The sequence below is a fragment of the Pseudonaja textilis genome, chromosome 4 (assembly GCF_049901715.1).
Source record: "Pseudonaja textilis isolate UNSWEBS1 chromosome 4, rPseTex1.2, whole genome shotgun sequence".
NCBI classification, from domain to species: Eukaryota; Metazoa; Chordata; class Lepidosauria; order Squamata; family Elapidae; genus Pseudonaja; species Pseudonaja textilis.
This window is the reverse complement of record NC_141993.1, coordinates 3,181,983-3,205,125: the sequence shown is the minus strand read 5'-3', so window position 1 is coordinate 3,205,125 and position 23,143 is coordinate 3,181,983. Positions and strand designations below refer to the sequence as shown.

Genomic DNA, 23,143 nt, shown 5'->3' with positions numbered 1-23,143 from the left:
GTAGGAGACAATGTCAAAAAATCACAGAGTTGAAGACAGATATGGGAGAGATGAAGGGCAACATTCAAAAATTGGATGAAAAAATAGGAATGATTCAGCAAACAATGGAAAAGAATGAGTAAAAATTTAAACAATATAGAAACCAAGGCAGAACAAATCGACTAGAAGTTGGAAGTGATGGATAGGAAAGTAACGGAGATGAACAGAGATCTGGAGAACTTGAAAATACATCTAGAAATGGAACATGCAGCGTTCTATTTGAGATTCCAGAATGTACCAGAAACTAAAGATGAAGACAGTTGATAGCAGAAACAATGCAGCGGGATTGGCAAGAGATTATAAATGAACTTGATGAGGTCTATAGAATGCATACGAATTATGTGAGGTGACATAAATTACTGAGAGAGGTGCACATAAGATTCATGAGAAAAAACATAAGAGATATCATATATAAGATTACAAAGAATCAGCCGACGACAAAGAAATTATGACCTTGAAACAGATCCCAAGGTGACTATAGATCTCTAGCAGCACTTCTGAGTAAACAAAACATTTGGTTCAGATGGTTGGTACCAGAAGGAGTGTTGGTTCCTTGGCAAGAAAGAAGAATGAGAATCGATAGTATTGATAAGGCGCAAGAATTATATGACTAGTTAGTGGGATTAGAGGAAGAAGTGAGCAGTAAGGAAGAGTTGGAAAGTAAAAGCCAGGAAGACCAGCAAGAAGACCAGCAACAGGAGGTACAAGAAACAGAACAGGAAGGAAAAGATAAGAGAGAGAACAACCGAGAAGAGAAGGATTAAGAACAAGACCACAAAGAGAAGCAAAAGTTAAAAGAAGACTAAGACAAACTTATAATTAGTAAAATGGAAGAAGAAATTAAACTAATTTCAATAAATTTCTTAGCCAGGGAGTTCAATGAATTGAATTACCTGGCTAAGATAAAACAAATATTGGTTAAATTAGTAAAACAAAATATTGATATTGTATGTTTACAAGAAGTACATATCCAAAAACAGCACAGCAAATGTTTAGATTACCCCAAATTGGGTGCATTATATACAGCATTGGTGAATCAGAAAAAAAGAGTAGTAATGTATATTAGGAAAGGGATACGTGCAAAACAAATTTATGCTGAAGAACAGGGTAGAATCTTAATGGTACAACTTAACATTCAAGAAAAACAAATTTGGTGAGGATATATACCCCTAATGATAATCAAAAAGAGTTTTATAAGAAATTGTATGAAAAAATAATTGAGACAAGACAGGAGAATATCTGCTTAGTAGGGGACTTCAATGCCATTGTAGACATGGAAAAAGTTTGTATTAGTAAAAAGCAAATTAGGAGAAAAAAAGAGAAAATTTTACCAAAACTATTTTTTTGAACTGATACCCTCCAATTTGGAAGATATATGGTGAAAAAGAAACCCAAATGATAAAGATTATACATTTTATTCTAGTCCACATAAGGCTTGGTCGAGAATCAACATGGTATAGGTGAATGGTGCAATTGAAAAGGATATCCTCACTGTAGAAATAATGCCCAACATGGAACAGTTGAGGGAGGAGTGGGATGGAGGTTTATGCTATGGCAATGCTGGGAGCAGCGACTGCTGTCAGCTGGCTGGGAGTCATGAAGCCCTCAATAGTCCTGATTATTTCTTTTCCTCTTATTCTTCAGCCGGGGCCCTGGCACAGGGTGACGACAATGGGCTTCATCACTCCTCCTCATCCTCTGTTGCAGCCAGTGGTGCTGGTGACCCCGACTACAGTCTGGATTATCTAGGTGCTGCTTCTTAGTCACCAAACAGTTCCTATTGGCTGACTTGTTGTTATGTCTATCCCAGTTCATAATTTCTTATATACTGACACACTATTTATCTCAAACATTGTCATATTTGTTAATGTTTAATGTTAGGTTTATAATTTTATTTAATGATCCTTATTTATAATATAGGTAGTTAAAAGGCATCAGAAAATTCCCGTCATTTACTTATTTATATGATTTTTGGAGTCACAGTGATTCTGGGCAATGACTAAAGATCAAATCCACCATCGTATATAATCCATTTTAGCCTGCTCAAAACAACAAGACCTAAACCAAAAAACCTGCACCAGCAGAGCTCATTTTACTTTCTGCCCCAGATGCCCCTAGGGAAACAGCTCGGTCTTCAAAACCTTGAAGAGGTTGGAGCTATCTGAATCAAAGGGTTCTCAGAGAACTAATGACCCACCCTCAAATTGCTAACAACCAGATGACTGCAAGGAATAAATCCTTCCACTCCCCAGCATTTAGTCAGAACTGAGGATGCTTCTTGGATGAGAAGCGAACCGTCTGCAAGAGAAAGCAAAGAAAGTCCACTTGCCTTTTGAAAAAGCACCACTTGAACAAAATGGGCTTACTGCTATGGCCCTGGGGACGAGGTAACTGCACTTTAGGAGAGCATTAAGAGGGAGCTAAATTAAACCAGCTCAAGTGAGACCAAAATTGTTGAGTCTGTTACTGTGACAGTTGCCTGGAACGTTGCACATGCAGAAACTCATTTTGTGATCTTGATGGTTTCATACGCTGTCCTGTAACAAATCCGCAAAATCAGAAGGATCTGAGCTTTGAACCCACATTCTGCCTACACTATATAATCCACGCTTATATAATGTATCGATGATGGTGGTTTCAAGTGGATTCCAATCAGCAGAACGTATTTGTTTCAAAGCTTCTATTTTATTCGGATTTTGACTTCATTCCACGGTCTTTGATCCAGTACTTAATCGATTTTTTTGGGGCGGCTCAAAGCCAAAATCAAAATCCTCTCAAGGCCATCAGGCTGTCCGCACTTCTAACCCGGAGTGCCGCGAAATCGTTCTGCTTCGTTCCCGTCATATTTCGGGTCCTGAGTTATAGGCAGCTGGTTTCCCTCTTTACTGCGAGCGTCTTCGCCTGTGTTTCGCACCTCCCTCCTCTTATCTCTACAATCTTCTGCTTCTTCCGGTTTCCGCTCCCTGAATGACGTAATTTCCGCGGAAGGTGTGGTGTAGGTGGCCGAGGTGGAGGATGGCTGCTCTTTCGGCGTCGCCGAGGTTCGCGAAGGAATAGCCGGGAGGGCTGGGCTGGATAGCTGGGGGTTAGCTGGCGTTTTTGTCGGCCGTCCGTTTGGCGCTAAGCGGGACTGGACTCTGCGCCCACGGCGGTTTTTCCAGCCTCTTGCTGCAGCGTTGCTCCGCCGTGGGTGCCCGAGCACCGGCTCGGTTGAATCCCTGCGGCGACGGATGGAGACGCCAAAGTGTGTTTTTTGTTTGGTTTGGGAAGGGGTGTCACTTGCTCGCCTCTTCAGCGTCGCCGGAGAAAAGAATAATTTGAGGCTGAAAAGAATAATTTGAGGGCGTTTTTACCTTCTGTGTGCTGCGCAGCGTTCCTTGGATGTAATACTTGTGCAAAAAAGAATGAGCTAAGTTAACCTTGTTGCAAAATATCGCTTGATTTTCAGTGCTAAAATATCAAAAAGACTTCCCTGACAAATTGAAAGCAGGGTGACCTCCCCCTTCTGTCTCTTGGTGTAAACAGCTTTCTTGCTTGCTTTTTGCTTTTTATTCCAGAAAACATTTCTTGGATTTGCCTTGGGAAGACATCATATTCCCTCATATTCTTTCACATCTTCCTCTGAGACAGCTCTTGAGCCTGCAAAGAGTCAGCAAGTGTTTCCGGAATCTAATCCAGCTTTACCTTACCAACATGCGCTGTTTTGATTCTAGTCAGGTATTAGAAATAAAAAAAGTTCTCTCATTCAAGATCTCTGTAGAGTGCATGAGGTTAAGAGATCAAATTGTAGCAACCTCAAATTTCAAATAGGTGGTTTTCAGATTGATGTCAGGAATGACAAAACAGAATGAGATATAATTTACTTGCTGAATTAACATCTCTGGTTGCTAAGCCTTTTAAAATTTAGTGGTGATTTTATTAGAGAAATAAAAATACAGATGCAAAGTAAGTGATTTTTGTTAAGGAAAATAAATCAGAGGGCTGATTTGGTTTCTGTGGAATGTTTTAGTTGAAACATAGGTTGGAAATAAGCTATATCTTAACCTGAATAGAAATTAGATATCTGTAGCTTCTCAAGATATTTTAACAATTATTTGTGTGTGTGTGTGTGTATGTGTATGTATGTATATTTGGGTGTGTGTACACATGTAGGCATACATATACATATATGTATGTATAAATGTATGCATAAATGTACACACACACAAAATTTTATATATTTATTGCAAGTAGTCCTCAATTTATTACCATAATGACCCCCAAATTTCTGTTGTTAGGTGAGACAGTTGTTAAATAAAGTTTAACCAATTTTACGGCTTTTTTGCCACAGATAAGTGAATCACTGCAGTTGTTTAAATTAGTAACGCGGTTGTCAAGTGAATCTGACTTCCCCATTGATTTTGCTTGTCAAAAGGTTGCAAAAGATGACCCCGTGATGCTGCAAGTACTGTGTACGCCCCCCACAATAGGAAGGCCCAGCATGTTTTCTAGGCATAAGGTGAAATTAAGCCCCTCCCCCAAAATTCAGGCCTATTTAAACCAAATGGTTCCCCACCGTTTCTCACATCGCTTGAACTATACGAGATGAAGAGAAATGGGGAAGGGGGGGGGGAATTTTATTTATATTTATAGTTATATTTATTCCCTACTCTAAAAATGGCCCACCTGATACAATTATTTTTGAAATCTACATCAACCTTAGTTTTGTTACACCATAGGTATCCATGCCATCCATATCTCACATTATGGCCGCCTAGTTCCAATAGCCTTCATAAGGCATCCACTATTTTATCCAAGTTAAACAATAGGCAGAAATGTAATTTTAAATCCAGAAGATTCAATCCTTCTCTTTTCTATGTATCTTACAGTATCTTATATTTAGTTTTTCTCATGCCATAACATTTAGATATATTTTTTGCCATTGTTTCAATGATACTTCACTTGTCAAAACAGGAAAATGCAATTCAAAAACTTCTCTGCATCTAAAAATATGAATTCAACTTGCTTTCATTATGTTGTTTGAAATATTCCAAAATATTTATTCCTCAGAGGCTTTGAGGGAGAATGAGAGCATTCTTGGTATGTCTGGTATTGCTGACCCTGAGCTGCTGGCAGAACATGCCTCAGCTGGGTAGAATTTGCAGGCCAGTGGGGAAGAGAGGGAGGAGCTGCCAGCCTTGGTGTATGCTAGAGCACGCAGAACGGAGAGATGGAGATCTCCAGATTGATGGGGAAAAGGCCCTGCCCGGGAGGGACTATTTAGCACAGCAGGCAGAGGGAGGCGTTGCTGGAAGCAATGTGTGTGGGTTGTGGCCAGATGGTTGTATCTCCGGGACACTGCAGCTTGTGGATATACTCAGCATTGCCTCATTCAAAACCCAAGAAAGAAATCCTTCAACTCCATTGATGTAGAGAAAAAGTACTGTTACCGAGTTTGAAGTGATAGCAACAAAAGAAAGCTAGATCTGAAGCAAATGAGCGCGAATATTACATATTGAAAGTTATCCCAAGTTTCCTCCCCCAAGACTCCAGAATGGTCATCCAATCTGAGGTGTTTATAATGTCATGTGGAGTGCATCTTCAAGTGGTTTCTCACTCATCTGGTATGCCAAGACAGTTGACCTTGGCTTAGTAGATATATGTCAATGCAGTTGTGCGGTAAGCAGGAAAACATCTTCTTTTCAATTCACACAGAAAATGTCTTCACTCTCCAGCAACCTTCCCCTCCAAAAAACCAAAATTATCCCTCCTCCATTTCTAAGGCAGCCAACAGGAAGTAAGCAGCAAAAGATGTCAAGAAAACTTTGCAGAGGCTGATATTCGGTCCTCCTGCAAAAGAGGCAGGCAAAGTAGTATCCCGAGTAGGCTTCTGGTTTGAAGTCTCTTTGGCGACAGACAGAAATCGGTGATTGTGCGCGGTTTCGGTCTGGGCTCACCGCTGGAGCGCCCCGAGCCACCCCATAGAAGTGAAGAGGGGGGAGGCTGCCAGCAGGGTTGAGGAGAGCCGCATCTCTCCTCCTCAGCTGGCCATTACTCCCTTTCCCGAAGGCGGTTGCAGCGGTGGTCAGAAATGGCCACCTCAAAGAAGAACTCGACCGGAAAAGAATGTGCAGGAGGAAGATAAGAAGTGAAAGTTTTGGCTGACTGGGTTAAATTGTAAAAGCAACAACTAAGGTCCCCTGGAATTTAAACTTACAAAAAAATAACATCGCTCCCAAAGAAGAACAAAGGAAAGTGAAAAGGGAAAGGTTTGGGTTTTTTTTCTTCTCTCCCCTTCCCTATACTGACAATTAAGAGACTTAAATAAGAAATTGGAAAAATCCACTTTGACATCAACAGGCAATTAAGCTGAAAGTAAAACAAAATGTCAAAGGGATAATAAAGATTTCTGTACACTAAAATTTTTTTTCAGAAGCAGGAAGGGAGAGAAAAAGAATAAAAGGGCAGGATCTGGAAGAGGGAGGAGACTGCCTGGAATTAAAAAGAATCTACAGTAAAACTTCAACAAGACTTCTAAAAGATACATTTTAACTGAAACTTTGTAACTAAACAGTAACCCCAGGAAGAGAAAGTGAAAAAAAAGAGCAAAAAGAAACAGCTTGTGTGTATTTGGATTATTTGGTGATCTTTGGATTCTTGGTTATTACATTTAAATGACTAAAATTAATCGGGTGGTTGTTTAAAAATTTATACAATGGCACTACTTCTGGATGAATTGAAAATGGAACTTAAAAAACACAAAGAAGATGCACAAGAAAGGAAGGGTTCTTTTGGCTTCGTCTTTCAATTCTTAGAAATGGAGATTTGGAACTATGAGAAACAACAAGAAACGTCTGCAAAACAAGAAGACTGGGACAAAGAAGAAGCCATCTTTAATAAACAAGCAATTTTATGTGGGGAAGAAAAAGGAAAGGGGGGAAAGAGAATGGAGAATTTAAGACTTAAAAAAACAACCAAAGAAAAGAAAAATAATTCAAAAAATAAGTATAATGCTGGAAAGCAACAGAAAAGGGCAATACAGAAGAGAGAAATAGAGGTAGAGAGACAAGGGGGTAAAAAGGGGAGAGAGAAGAAGAGAGGGAAGAAGAAAAGGAAAAGAAGTTACAAAGGACCAGAACAAGATATAGAGAAACGACCTATTTAGAGATAATGGGTGAAAATCTAACTGAAAAAGGGATTCCGTAAAGGTACATAAGATTGTATTGTTATATTAATAATAGAAATAACTTTAGAAAATTGGAAACAATGTATGATTAAAATGAGGGATAAAATAGTGTAATTTAGTGAAATGTTTGTTAATAAAATAAGTGAAATAAAATAAATGAGAAAATTGAATTAGGAAGAAACGGGAATATTTTAATTAATGTTTTATAAAATATAAGTGAAGAGGGAGGAATTAACTATGGAAAGCTTATAATTATTCCCATAGAAGTATGATATTTAATTGAAAAGTAATGTTAAAGAAGTTAAGATTTTAATGAATATTAATATTAATGATAGAATTGAATTGGAATGGAATGTGTTTGTTTTAATTACATACATTTATAATTTCTTTTTTTAAGAATATCGTGTGTATTTTAAGAATGTACCAAGCAGAATCTGAATGGAAGTTATGTATTATATTGAATGTTATAACTTTAGGGCATATATTCAAGCCTAAATAAGAGTTAAATGGATAAACGTAAAAGATATAAAGGTGCCATACTCCAATCAGTAACTACAGGAGAAATTTTGTTTAATGAGAAAAGATAATAGATAATTGAAACAGGACAGACAAAAAATATAAATATAATGATTTGAATTGAGATGAGATAATTAAAATAAAATTGAGAAAATTAAAAGAGGGGAGAAGCTATGCAGAAAATGTAAAACAGTAATAAGATATGGAATAGAACATAAAAATGAGCATGAAGTTGAATTTGTGTCTGTACGAAGAAATGTAACCCGGGATTACGCTACTTTCAAAAAAGATGTTTTATTTGTATTTTTTTTTCTTTGTGAAAACTCAAATAAAATTTGCAAAAAAAAAGAGAAGTATCCCAAGTAAAAGCAATTAATATATATATAATATTATATCAAGGCTTATCCAGGTATTTAGAGAAAAATAATTGTATGGGTTTAAGGGCCCTGACGTTCATTAACCCATTCCAACTGTGAAGGAGGAAAATGTTTCCAAACAACCAAATACCGATTTCTTCCCCTATTTTTCCTGGAGTCCAGAATATCCTTAACTTCAAAATGCTGTTCACCTTCAATTAGGGGAACAGGAGGGGTAGGATGGTCAGGTTGAAGAGAGGAGGCATGTTCAGGTTTCAGTAAACTAACTGGAAATACAGGGTGGATTCTCCTAAGAGTTTTTGGCAGTTCTAACTGTACTGTCACAGGATTCACAACCCGTACAACTGGGAAAGGTCCAACGTACTTAGGCCTCAATTTCTTAGATTTCTGTGTGGTTTGTAAGTGGACAAGAAGACCTTATCTCCCACTTGGTAGTTTCTCTGTAGAACTCTTATCTGCCTGTTTCTTATGGGCTTGATGAGCATCATCTCATGCTTTACGGGTAAGAGGCCAGGTAAGCTGGAGTTAGATTATCCATTCCACCAATGATGGGATTTGGGGTTTCTCCTAAGGGAGCTCTGGAACAAAATCCTGACTAGTAGCTACTTTAAATGGGATGAACCCAGTGCTTCTATGGATAGAGTTGTTATAAGCAACTTCTGCAAAAGGCAATAAATCAGTCCAGTCATCTTGCTGATAGTTTACATAACATCTAAGGTATTGTTTCAGTACTGAGTTAGTTCGTACACAAGCCCCATTAGTTTGAGGATGGTAGGCAAAGCTTAAGTCCTGGGTGGAGTCTAATAACTTCAAAAATTCTATCCAGAAGTTAGAAGTCAATTGTACCCCTCTATCTGAAATTATGCATTCAGGAACACTATGTAGTCTTTACACATGTAGAATAAATAGTTTAGCCAACGTTTTAGCAGAGGGAATCTTTGCACAGGGTACAAAGTGCACCTGTTTGGAAAATAGATCAGTAATCACCCAAATGACTGTGTTTCCCCCACTCTCAAGTAATTCCACAATGAAATCCATGGAAATTTCTTTCCACAGGGCATTCGGCCTAGCAACGTTCTGAAGCAGACCAGCTGGTTTACCAGGGGGCCGTTTTGCCAAAGCACATACAGGACAACTGGCAACATAAGCTTCTATGTCTTTTTTCAAAGATGGCCACCAGAACTGCCGTTTAATTAAGTGCAGGATTTTCATGAACCCAAAATGCCCAGCAACTTTTGAATCGTGGCCATGTTTTAGAATGGCTCCTCTAAGAGTGGCAGGGATGTATAACTTTGAATCCACCCATGCCAGGCCGTCACGAATACTGCATTCATTTGAGTGGGATTAAAAACCAATCATCCAATTTTAATGCTCCTTTTAACTGTTCTGTTAAATTATTAGGTCAACATTCCCCCTCCCTTGGGCTCTGGTGACCACTGGGACAGCTAATTGTTTCATAGGGACAATAGCACGGATCACTTCAGGTTGGATGCTATTATACTGGGGCAATCTAGATAAAGCATCTGCCATAAAATTCTTTCCCCCGGTAGGTATTTTAATGAAAAATTTAACTGCTTAAAGTATTGTGCCTAACAAATTTGCTTAGGTGACTGCTTTCGTGGGGTCTTTAAAGCCTCTAGATTTTTTTGATCCATCCATACCTCAAAGGGGTATTTAGCCCCTTCAAGGAAATGTCTCCAAGTTAAGAATGCCCATCAGACTGCAAATGCTTCCTTCTCCCAAATAGCCCATCTCCATTCGGTTTCAGTTTTCGAGAGGTGTAAGCACAAGGTTGCATTTGCTTGTAGTAGGACTGCTCCCACAGCATTGTCACTCGCATTGGCCTGAACTACAAAGGGGTAATCCATATCAGGGTGTTTAAGAACAAGTTTGGCTGCAAATAATCATTTCAGTTTCTCAAAAACCACTTGGCATTCCATGGACCACTCCAAAGGTTGGTTGGGCTTTGGTTTAAGTTCACCTTTTGTCTTTAAGGGTTTTGTAATGGGTAACGCAATCTTTGCAAAAGCCGGGATAAATAGATGGCAGAAATTAGCAAAACTTAGAAAACTTTGCAATTGTTTCCTGGTGTGCATTGGAGCCCATTCCAAAACTGCTTGGACCTTCTCTGGGTTTATTTCTATCCCTTCATGCAATATGTGATGCCCCAGGTAGTCAATTTTCATTTGGTGAAATTCATACTTAGGTAGCTTAGCATACAGTTCAGCAGCCTGGAATTTTTTCAAAACTGATAGCACCAACTTTTGTGTGCTCCTCTAGGTGTTCTTGTATATAAGAATATCATTCAAGTAAACCAACACCACTTCATACAGGTGTTCATGCAACACCTCATTTATCAGTTGCATGAATATGGCAGGAGCTCCTTGCAGGCTGAGCGGAAGTACGTTAAACTGAAAGCAACCCAAAGGGCAGTTAAATGCAGTTTTCCATTCATCCTCTTCTTTAATTTGAACTCTGTAGTAAACTTCTCTCAAATCAAGCTTAGTGAAGATCTTTCCTTTGGCTAGGTGAGCTAACATGTCCTTCATTAAGGGGGGTGAGTAAATGTTTTCTATGCAAATGGAATTCAGGTTTTTATAATCCACGCATAAACGGTAAGACCATCTTTTTTTTCTTAGAACAACACTGGGGCAGCTACTCGGGGCCTAGCAGGCTGGATGAAACCCCGTTTTAGGTTTTTATCAATAAAAGACCGCAATTGCTCCAGCTCTTGCGGTGTCATCAAATACAGTTTTGGCTTTGGGAGTTTCACTCCAGGAAGCATCTCTGTGTTGCAGTCATTGGGGCGATGGGGTGGTAGCATATCCGAAGCCTTCTTGCTAAAAACCTCCCTGAGGTCACAATATTCTTTCAGGATTTTCTCGTCCCCCACAATGTGTTCATCTGCCACCGATGCCAGGTTCTTGATGTCCTGGGGCCTTACTAGGGGTTCCCCCCTTATGTGGCTGGGCAGAACGAATGCGCAGCAGACCCTCCAGTCCACCTGAGGGTTCCATATCCGAAGCCAGGGTAATCTGAATAAGGGGGCATTCATCCCTGGGGCCACAATAAAAAGGCTTTTGGTGTTTCCCCATCAACATTCCCATTGGCTCCGGTACGAAATAGGCTGGGCCACCCCCAGCCACCGATCCATCTAACTGGCAAAATGCTATGGGTGTTTTCAATGTTCTTAGTCTCAACCCCAATTTGTCCACCACTTTTGGGCTAATTACGCTTCTTGTACACCCAGAGTCCAACAGGGCTAACATCTTCTCCGGAGCGCCAGATGAAGGCACCCTTAATTCCACTGGCATGGTCACGGGGCCGACTTGTTGACTTACCAGGGGGTCATCGTCGGAATCGGACTCACGTCCAAAGTGGTCGGAGTTCCCAACTCGTCCTTTCCTGAAGGAGCGAACACAACAACTTCCATGGCCTTCAGGGCCATTTCACGCTGCTTGGCTGGAGGTTTTTGACTTTCTGCCCTCTGGCAGATGTTCCTTCGACATCCAGTTTAGTGTGGCAATCAGCAGCTTGATGACCCTCCTTCCTGTACTGGAAGCACAATGTGGACTTGGGTTGATCCACTCTTTGGAACTTTAGGAGCCTCTCTCGGAATGGTATGTAGAGGCTTACTCCAGTTGGTGCCACCCCGCATCAGTTTCTGGCCAGATCAATCTCCACATTGGCTGCCAACACATACCAGTACTGAACATCTTGAGGAGCCCCTCTGGAGATACAGCTTTGGTACAGCTTCAGCCCATCTTTGTAAGATTCCATCGGGGCCTCTTGGGACCAAGCTCACATGTGGCATGCCAGCTCCCGAAATTCCTGGGTATATTCGCCCCTGATTTAGGTTTTCATCCTGATTCTTGCCTTGCGTTAGCAAGCAGATCTTCAAACCAAGTGCGGAGGGCCGCCATAAACATGTCATAATTCCTCAGCTGAGGGGCATCATCATTGTGAAGGGAGACCATCCATTGGGCTGCAGTCCCTTCTAGGGCTTTGGTGACACACCTCACTTTGACTGCTTCTGAGGCATAATCATTTCCATATTCCTCCATATGATTCTAAACTTGGGCTAAGAAGAAACCCAACTCCTTGGAATCCCCTCCGTAGTTTACTTCCAGCAGAGGAACTTTTGGAATTTGGCACCTCCAAGGTGCTGACCCCCACAACGGGGGCCCTGGGCTATGGCAGCCGCTAGAATTCCTGCAGACTGCACTGGCCCCGCTGGGCTATGGAAAGCACTTCTGGGGTTGCAGAGGCTTCTGCCTCCTCTATTGTTTCACCAGTCTCTTTGTGTGCAGGCAATGCATATCTTTCTTTAGCTCTCTGATTCTCTAGAGCTTCATGAAATAATTGCAAAGCATGGGTCAGCAGGAGGTCTTCTTTGTCTTCCTCCTGCCAGGCAGGTTCTCCCTGCCAGCGTCTGGCAGCTGTTGCCCCAGGGAGGAGTTTCTCCAGTATTTCCATCATCTTACTCCCAAAGACCATTTGGGACAAACCAGTGGCTTCTTCTCAATCTGCAACGCAGACAGCAGCTTGGCTTCCTCTGGACTGCAAAGGAACTGTGAAGAGGTAGATCCAACAGCTCCCAAATCTTCTTGATCGCTGCCTTGGTTAGACATTATTTTCTTTTTCCTCAATGCCCACGGTAGAGTTTATCTCCAGGTGGGCTGGTAAAGAGAGATCTTGCTTAATGTCGGCACTGCCTCATTCAAAACCCAAGAAAGAAATCCTTCAACTCCATTGGTGTAGAGAAAAAGTACTGTTACCGAGTTTGAAGTGATAGCACCAAAAGAAAGCTAGATCTGAAGCAAATGAGTGCGAATATTACATATTGAAAGTTATCCCAAGTTCCCTCCCCCAAGACTCCAGAATGGTCATCCAATCTGAGGTGTTTATAATGTCATGTGGAGTGCATCTTCAAGTGGTTTCTCACTCATCTGGTATGCCAAGACAGTTGACCTTGGCTTAGTAGAGATACTACTAAGTAGGAAAGCATCCCCTCCTTTTTAGTTGAAACAGAAAATGTCTTCACTCTCCAGCAACCTTCCCCTCCCAAATACCAAAATTATCCCTCGCTCTGTTTCTATGGCAGCCAACAGGAAGCAAGCAGCAAAAGATACCAAGAAAACTTTGTGGAGGCTGACAATATAATTTAGTTGCGGAGAGTGTTTATGTTCATATTTGGACCAGCCGGTTATCTGTCGGGTGGACTAATTGGCCATTGCCTGGAAGGTTAATCTGAAGCTTGTTCGTGGCTGGCTTCGCTGAAAATGACTCCCTGAACTTTTGGCTTGGACAATTCCTGTGACGACTTCTTGAAAGCCCTGAAACCAGACCATCGGACTTGTTGACAAAACTCAATGGAGGCCTCAGATCTCAGAGGGGGTTTGTGCTGTTTATTTTTGGAACCTACCCCGGCAAAATCTTTATTTCCAAGGGTGGTTTTGGTTTGGGTGTAAGTTTTTTTGTTTTTTGCTTTTGGTTATCAACTTAGTCACGAGCCAATTACTGTGCTAAGCTTGCATCTGGGAGCTAACTGAAAACCTGAAATAGATCTGTGGGGGAACAGATTGAACAAAGCTCTCTACACCAACTCTGACGTGTGGGTGAGTTGGGGCACCACAACAGTTTAGATGAAGGGATTTGCAGATGACACTAAGCAGGGTGGAATAGCCAACACTTCAGAAGATAGGCTCAAGATAGGATCTCAACAGACTTGAACACTGGGTCCTATTCAGCAAAATGCAATTCAGTGGTGAGAAAAGTAAGTTTGTACACTTAGGCACATAAAACTAAATGCATAGGGATATAATATGTGGTACCTGCCTCAACAGCAATAACAGAGAGATCTAGGCATCATAGTAGACAGTCACTTAAATATGAGCCAGCAGTGTGCCATAGCTGCCAAAAAGGTCAATGCATTCCTGAGCTGCATCAATAGAGGGATAGTATCAAGGTCACAAGCAGTATTAGTACCACTTTACACCATACTGGTAAGCCCACACTTGGTATAAAATAGTCTTCAACTTTATAACAATTCATTTAGTGACCATTCAAAGTTACAACGGAACTGAAAAAAGGGACTTCGGACAGTTTTTCACAGTTATGACCTTTGCTGCATCCCCATGGTCATGTGATCAAAATTCAGACATTGGCAAATGACTTATGAAAGTTTCAGTGTCCTGGGGTCATGTGATGACCTTTTGTGACCTTCTGACAAGCAAAGTCAAAGGGGAAAACACTTAACAACCGGGTGTCAAGCTTCCAAAGCTGCTTTTTGCTTTTGCAATTTTTATCGCTTCTCAGCTTGCCAACAAACTATTGGCAGAGGAAAGTAGAACTTAGGTTTCAGACATCAAGATGCCAGACGTGAAAACCAAGGACATTTTGGCAGGTGTTTATCAGAGCCAGAAAGACAACACTACCAGGAGACTCAATTGGACAATGTGACCTGCTCTAATTGGAGGGAAGTAGAACTTGAATTTTGACTACATGGGGTTTGTGCGGGAAGTAGCCGAAATGATGTCGTCAATAAAGTTTTGCATTAAGAGATTGGATCTCCTTGGCTGTGAGTACTTTGGTTGGGTTCGTCTGCTGGAACTTTGACATTGAGTCACTAACTTATCAACTTCAGAAATTCACTTAATTGTGGCAAGAAAGGTCATAAAATGAGGCAAAACTCACTTAACAAATGTTTCACTTAACAACGGAAATGTGGTTGTGATTGTTGGCTGAGGACTAGCATCCAGGTTGTTCACCATGATACAAAAAAAGATGTTGAGAAGTGTCCTCCACCTGAAGGCAGGACACTTTGGAGCCCATAACTATTCTTGGAGTTATTTAAATTTACAGTATGTGGAATTCTATCTTTAGATAAATTGGGCTCTTAAAAGTTTCTTGCAACCTGCAGTGTAATCCATAAAAATTGATTCCTGGTATCCCTTGAATTGTCTGTGGAAATGCTCAGTTTTCCAGGTAACAGTTGTCTCAAAGGTGCTTTTCAAAAGGCAACTGGACTGTTTGTTCCTTGAGGAAGAGCAAAACGTTTCACTTCTCACCCAAGAAGCTTCATCAGTTGTGATGGCAGGGTGGGGAGGGGAATGGAAGGATAGGTACTGACAGTTGAGACTGGATGTTGGAGGGTTGGAAGATAGAGAAAGTTAAGTACAGTCCTCCATCATCCGGTCAGAATGTTCATCCCCCCCTCCATCCAGTCTCAACTGTCAGTACCTATCCTTCCGTTCGCCTCCTCCCCTCCGCCGCCAAAAAAAAGTCACAAGTGATGAAGCCTCTTGAGTGAGAAGTGAAATGTTTTGGCCCTCAAGGAAAAAATAGTCCAGTTGCCTTTTGAAAAAGCACCTTTGATATCCCTGGAATTGTAGATTCTTTTAAAAGAAAATGTGGTTGAAATAAACAAGAGCAATTGAAGAATAAAAGATTTTGCATTGCTTGGAGCATACTATGTGTGATAACGGTTGCCTAAATATGACATCATTGTAAAAAATGATAATAGAGGGGGAATATGTGGACAAAAGGCTTAACATTTATACTAAATTATAATTTAAAAGAAAACTTTTATAAGATGATGCATTGTTAGTATTTAACACCAGATAAGTTGTCAAGAATGTATAAAGGTATTTCAAATGAATGTTTGCAATTCATTATCACTTATGGTGGTCATGTGACAAAGCAAAGAAATATTGGAGTAGGATTCACATCCTAATGCGGAAGATTCTCAACATGAATATAAAGATAAAACCAGAAACTTTTCTTTTGGGTTTAATGGAGTAAGACTTGGAAGAAAATGGGAACTTTAATGCTATATAAATTGATGGCAGCAAGATTATTCTGCACAAAAACGGAAGGACACTTTGATTCTCACCATAGATGGATGGCTGCAAAGTATTGACTGCCTTGATTGAAGTTAAAAAACACAATTACTTTTGTTTCTATTTGAAAACCGCTTGTGGACTTTGTGCTTGAGGTGGAAAAAAATGAAACTTTGATTTAGGGGTTTATAGATTAGATAAATTTGTTGTTATAGTAATGGCTGGTTTATACTATTATGAAAAAAATAAAAAGTCGATGCTTGATGTTATTATCTTATTTACACAAAGGGAGTCAGAAGGCAACACCTTTTCTCTCCCGCCCTCTTTTCCTACATTTTCCCCTTCCCTTTTCCCTATATTTGATACTATTTTCTTTTCTATTTTTGTATTTTATATTATAAATTAATAATAATAAAAAAGAATAACAACAGAAAACTGCCAAAAAAATCAATCCCATTGTAATTGGAAGAGTTGAACTTCCAATTGTGGTCAGCCTACCATTTTTAAGTGTAAGTATGTTTTCATGAAACGCATTTCATTTCTATCCCAAGCCTTTGTATGACTTAATTTATCATTGATAAAGTCTGGAAAATACTTGTTTCATTTTTTATTTTGTCCTATTTTTCTAAAGTTCACAGCCTTTTCTTTATTTAACAATACCTCGACATAGTTTGGTCATGGTGAGATTATTTTGGTTTATTCTTTTTTTGTTACGTTGGAGTGCAAAAGGCATATAGTATAAGATATAACGGTTTGTTTTCTTGCTTACAAATAGGTTGGATCTCATATCCCGAAAGATGCATTCTGTGTCTTGTTAAGAGACAATAAAGTGTTGCAGCAGCTAGCCTTGCAAAACTGCTCTGACTGGTTATCTGACAAGGAGCTGCTTCCTGTGATTGGTCAAAACCATCAGTTGCAACAGATTGAATTGAATGGCTGCATACAGCTGAGCCGCCATGCTTTGGTGGCCATTTCTTTGGGCTGCCCCAATTTACGGCAACTTTCTTTGGCCCATTGTGAATGGGTGGATGGACTTTCCTTGCGGAGCCTTGCTGATCACTGTAAAGAGCTTGAATCTCTAGACCTTACGGCCTGCCGGCAGCTAAAAGACGAAGCCATTTCCTATCTTGCTCAAAGATGCAACAAATTAAAATCACTTTCGCTGGCTGTTAATGCAAATGTTGGTGATGCGGCTGTAGAAGAAATTGCCAAAGCCTGTTCTGATCTGGAGCATTTGGACCTCACAGGCTGCCTGCGAGTTAAGAACAACTCAATTAGGTAATTTGTGCATCAGTAGTCAGTAAGAACATTGTTCTTTTTTGCAGTACATTTGTGTTTAATCTTTTCTTGAAGGGTCTCAGGATGGCAGGCAAGATTTGTCCTCTCAACAGTCTAATGAGGTAGCTTAGGCTGGAAGATTGTTATGGTATCCTAGGTGAATGAAGAAGGAGACTTGATCTTTTTAGTTTTAGGCTGTGATAAGTGGCCACTGCAAGGAAGCAGTCTCTGAATATTTTGCAGTGACAGAACTTATCTTGATTTTGTGATCAGAATTAGGTTCTGGTGCTAATTTTTGGTATCAGAACGCCCAAAATTAGAACACCCAATAGAACACCCATATGTTCAGTTATTTGAAGATGTTAATGGTTAATGTTAATGATCTAAACTGTGAAACATACTTAAACCAATGTTATATTTGTCACATTATCTAACAATTAAGTTAATGTTTTAACTCTTAGACCAGACTAAAACCTATTTTAAATGCTTAACCAGACAGAGAGAGAGAAATTTCTTCCCCTTTTGACAGGAAGATAGCATCTAGAAAATAAGTAGACCCACTCCTTGTTTAGCAACCAAATTCCACTACAATGACCTGGTCATTAAATGAAATGGTTGCTAAGTGAACATGAGAGAGCCTGTGAAGATCATAGGTTCCTGCCATTCACTAGATAAAGTTACCATACAACTATGCCACTATTAATTCCTGCATTCATTGCAAATTTGGTTGTAAATGGTGCATATTGGTCAGAAAATGAATTGATATTACTGTCATGTTTGCAAATGCTTGTTTTAAAAGTAGCCCTTAAACATGGTGTAATACTTGAAAGGATTTTTATCATTTTTGATTAATTACATGAAAGGATTACTTTCTGGAAAAGAAGCTTTTGAGAAGGAATGTGATGCTCTGATGTAAGATTGGTTGGCTGAAGTCATAGTTGGGGAGGGCTCATAATTTTTAAACTAAGAACATGCAATTTTGGTTGGACCATGGGCTATATTAATGTTTGTTTGGTATACTATGGACTGCACTATAGAAAATTAGTAAGGCCGTGAAAAACATTTACATTTAAAAATCTCAGTGTAAATATTATGTTCATTACTTTTGTGTAATTAATTGCTTAATGGTATAATTAAGTAATTTTGCTCTTCCCCACCACACATAGACCTATTTGTTTATTATATAAGCTGTTCAAGAAAACTCGCTCTCCCATATCTTTCTAACAAACATCTTGTAGATTTCTAGCTTTTTGCAACTACTAATCAGGGATTTGCAAGTATATTCACCAAGGAAGCCCAAGCTTGGTGGAAGCCTCTTTGATCAGCAGTCTGTACTTTCTTCTGATTATGATGCGATATTGTAAAAATGATTATGTGCATTTTCCAAATGTTGAATTGTTGGAATTCCTCCTCTCTCTCCTTGCCTCTTGCCAGCGAGAACCAGTTTGATATGGAAGGCTGGAAATGGCAGATCTTGAGTTCTAATCTCAATTTAGTCACAAAATCAATTTAGGTAATCTTGGAGTAGTCACTCATACTCAACTATAAGAAGCAGGCAAGGACAAACCACTTCTGAAATCTTGCCAAGAAAACTATAGGGACTTGTTCAGGAAGGTGCCAGAAGTCTACACTGACTTAAAGATACAAAAATAAAATAAAATTAGCCAGCTACAGAAGAATTAGTCAGTTTACAGGTATACAAAGATCCACTTTATAAATCAAAGAAATATTTCATCTCTTTCCCCTGAAACTTATTCTTTTTTAAGAAATCTATAAGGGCTAGTAGGTATAACTATTTTCCATGCACATCACATAGGTATAAAGAAAAGAAAGGAATGTTATTAAAATGAATATCAAAATCCCGAATCAACAATAACACCAATAATAAAGTATTTAGTCCAGTATTTTGCAGTAGTTTATATACATGGTACATATGTTGCACTCCTTGAAGATCCTTATTTAAGAAAAGAGTTTTGAACCAATGAGTGGTCCTGCATGGTTGTTTTCAGTGATGGAATATTAAATATTTCAAAGTGCCACAGCATGGGAAATTCTTGAATTTCCCTTGAATTCCTGAAATTCTTGAATTTATATTTTGGTGTTTAGTGTTTGGTTCCCGTTCCAATAGCAGAAATTTCTGCTGAATGATGATGCGTCAGTTCCTCTCTGATTATATTGGTTTCCTGCTTTATTTTAAACTGATTATATAAAAAGTATATATTAAAATAAAACCCAGTTGGAGCTTGAAAAGTTTAGACGCAGGTAGTCGTGGTGAAAAACAGCCTAGGCTTTATCATTTGTTGAATGGAATATAGCACAGTTTGTCCTAAAATATTTTTCTACATTAGAAGGTTGCACTCATTTTAACCGAACTTAAGGAATATGCCTTATTTCTATATCAAACTTATACCTAAAGGATATTTGCATACTGGAGAAAATACTCTTAATTATTATGAAAATCAGATCAATGATAAGTAATTCACAAAAGTCTACTTTATAATAAGAATACTGATTAAAATCAAGGTTTCTATCAAATAAAAACATCTATACATCTATACATGGCAGATAAGACCTATTTTTAAAATCCCACATTAAGAATAGTCCAAACTTTAGATGTGATAAATATGCAGAATTAATATCCATAAATTATTTGAATTATGTGTCAGACTTGTTTTTCCAATATGAAGTTATTTTTGATATTGAGGCATATTCCCTCAAAGTGGTCTGCCCTTCTAAAAAATGGATTGTGTATGATTTTCAGAAAAAAAGCATAAAATATCTTGGTAGCTGTTGTATATAGTGCAACTCCATATACTTTGTAGGAATATAATGCTTGGGAATGTTTCAGCAGTTACAAAGCTGTGTGGAAAGGGAATCCAGGTTTAATTTTTTCTTCTATAATAAATCACCTTTGAAAATTGTTTAGCTTCATAACATTGCGACGAAGTATATTATAGACAAATGATCCAACCTCAAAACGTAATGCTGTTCATTTTCAAATAGATAAATAGTTCCTGGTAGATGATTGTGATCTTGATGTTTTGTGTGTTTTCTTTTGATAGGACCTTGGCAGAGTACTGCCCTAAGCTTCGTACCTTGAAGGTGAAGCATTGTCATGACGTTGTGGAATCCAGCCTGAGCGTATTGCGTAGCCGTGGAGTGGAGTTGGATGTTGAACCTCCATTTCAACATGCCCTGGTTCTCTTACAGGATGTCGTGGGCTTTGCCCCATTTATTAATCTTCAGATCTAATGTAAAGAAGATGCTGGGTAATCTCTGGGTAATCCCACAAAGTTTAAAAGTCACCTTTTTCATTATGAACTGGGCCTATTTGAGTTAGTAATTCCTCATGTGAAAATTTATGTTGAAAAAACAAACAGTTATGCATTCGCATGAAAAGTATGATTTCCAGCTTCCATTATTGTTGCTTCTCATTAATTGCTCTGCCTGTCTATCATTTAAGATATTCTAGAGATTGATTTGAACTGTAAAGTAGCTCCAAGCTACGGCATTGTTGAATCTGTTATCCAGTGACTTTTTCATATGGAACTTGACAAATCAGTGTGGAAATACTGTGGGAAAATTAAAAAGCTCCTTGGAGGCCAAGAGATGGACAACACTATAATCTTTGTGTTGTTTTGAACGGAATGCTTGAGAAATACTGCATCTATTTAGAATTGCTATTTTTTAGTTTTGTAGTTGTTTTTAGGGTTAAAGGAAGGACACTTTTAAATCAAGCCTGATGTCTTGGTGATTGTGTGGACACAGCCATGCAGTTTTAGCACATAAGTGTTGAGGTGGATTGCCATTGCCTTTGGGGACATTTTGACTTTCTAGTCATATCTACAGTCCTAATATTCCCTGGGGATCCAAATATTAATCAGACTCAATTCTGTATAGTAGAACTGTGCTAATTGAACTGTTCCTCACTCACAACATGTTGTTCCAACCTTGTCTTGAATGAGAAATACCTAATCTGAGTAATTTGGAAGTGTTTCAAGCTCAAAACAGTTGCGTTCCATGTATGAGTCTGTTGTGTCAAGACCGTTCAGTTCAGAATGTTCTCTATATCCTTGCTAATTTCTGAGCCTGGTCAGGATTACAAAACGGATGGATTATGATATTGACATCCGCAAAATTGTCTCCTTTGAAAGGCAAAGATGGTAATTATGTGCATAGAAGAAATTACTATAACCAGGGGTGGGATTCTACCTGTTCGGACCAGTTCGGTAGAACCAGTTGTTATGATTCCCAGTATTTCGGAGAACCAGTAAAACGGGCCCCTGGCTGGCCCCGCCCTTCTCCACCCACTTCTCCGCTTCCTGCCCAGTCAGTCCTTATCGTGCATGCATGACATTGCGCGCATGCGTGACAAGCTGACTGCATTCTTACTCCACCCACCTCGCCCCTCCTTATCTCGGCCATGCACAACTATAATGACATGGGAAAATACCCGAACAAAGCTGAATACCACACATGTAAGTACCCGCGAAAACTTAAGAAAACAAATATATATATATATATATGACTGAACCTGTCAATTAAAAGCTCCTCATAGCAAGAGGCATAGTCAGTACTATGGAATACAGTTGCATAATTCAAACATGCATGAGGTGTGCTTCCAGTTTAAATACTGTGCAGAAAATAGTATCTATTTCGACTGTTAAAAAATTGGGAACTAATAGAATACATATATGTCATTGCCTCAGACCTACACTAACTCAAGGTGGGCACTGTTTTTGTTTGTGTGCTGCTTTTAATTTAACTGGTATTATAAAAGTTCTACTATAAAAATAGAGCTATAAATGAGAACTGCACACTCTCTAGAGAAGGAAATATACTACACTATAAAGAAGGATTTTTTGTCAGATAGTTGCCACTTGTTAAATTACACACCTTGGTGATCATGGATACAATTTATGAAAGTGAAATTTGACAAGTTGGAGTATGTTAGATGAGATTATTTTTTTGGGAGATACTAAAGACTTCTATTTTTCCCACTCTATCAATGATATTTGAAAGATTGAGATTAATCATGAAATTTAAGTCATTAGAAAACAAACTTTTGTTTAAATCATATTTAAATATGGTACTGATTCATCTTGTTGTGTAGGAGAATTCATTATGAAATAGAAAGTATCTGTTGGAAATTAAAAAAAAAAGTCTAATGAAGTTGGGATGTTTGGTAGAAATGATCAGTCCCAGTAAAATGCAATACTATTACAGATCCTCTGCTGGTAGCGCCAGAGCAACTATTATAATTTATTCCATTATACTTGCCTAATAAATCTGATTTAGTGTATTTTGTCTAAATTTAAGGGTTTTTTGCTAAAGTTTTTTTCCCAAGTTTTTTATTTTTTTATTTTTTACAAACATATCAATGTGTGAACAGTGTGGCACCTCAGTGTAATACATTTTGATACAAATAAAATAGTATTGATCATATTTTTTTCATTTAACAAGTTTATATAATTATAGTAATAATACACATATTAAATTATAATCTCTCATTATTTAGTCATTCAATATTTCAATGTGTTATTTTTATGCCAATTAACTTATTCTAAGTGTCATAACTTTTAATATAAATAAAATATTGTTAATCATATTTATTACATTTAGCAAGCTTATATAATTCTAATAATAATACAAACATTTATGTTAAATTCAAATCTTCCATTTGCTTATTCAATCTATAATCCTTCATTATTTGATTATTCAATATTTCAGTATGTTATTTTTATGTCAATCACCATATTCTGCATGTCGTACATTTTGATACAAATAAGATATTTTAATCATATTTGTTACATTTAACAAACATACACATATTCATATTGAATTATAATCTTTCATTATTTGTTTAATCAATAGTTCAATATATTATTTTTATGCCAGTCACCATATTATTTAAGTATACTTAGTAA

General features: G+C 38.5%; 1 protein-coding gene across 1 annotated transcript; it reads left to right on the top strand.

Annotated features, from left to right (window-relative positions):
- Positions 1-2,970: 2,970 nt before the first annotated feature.
- Positions 2,971-22,869, top strand: FBXL15 (F-box and leucine rich repeat protein 15). Its single transcript, XM_026714562.2, has 4 exons — positions 2,971-3,080; positions 3,597-3,756; positions 16,714-17,216; positions 20,279-22,869. The coding sequence occupies exons 1-4, from the start codon at positions 3,055-3,057 to the stop codon at positions 20,466-20,468; spliced, it is 879 nt and encodes a 292-aa protein (XP_026570347.1). The 5' UTR covers positions 2,971-3,054; the 3' UTR covers positions 20,469-22,869.
- Positions 22,870-23,143: the final 274 nt, after the last annotated feature.

Coding starts and splice junctions, on each gene's coding strand:
- FBXL15 (XM_026714562.2), top strand. CDS start 3,055: ATGGCTGCTCTTTCGGCGTCGCCGAG. Junction 3,081..3,596: donor GCTCTTTCGGCGTCGCCGAG/GTTCGCGAAGGA, acceptor TTTTTATTCCAG/AAAACATTTCTTGGATTTGC. Junction 3,757..16,713: donor GCTGTTTTGATTCTAGTCAG/GTATTAGAAATA, acceptor GCTTACAAATAG/GTTGGATCTCATATCCCGAA.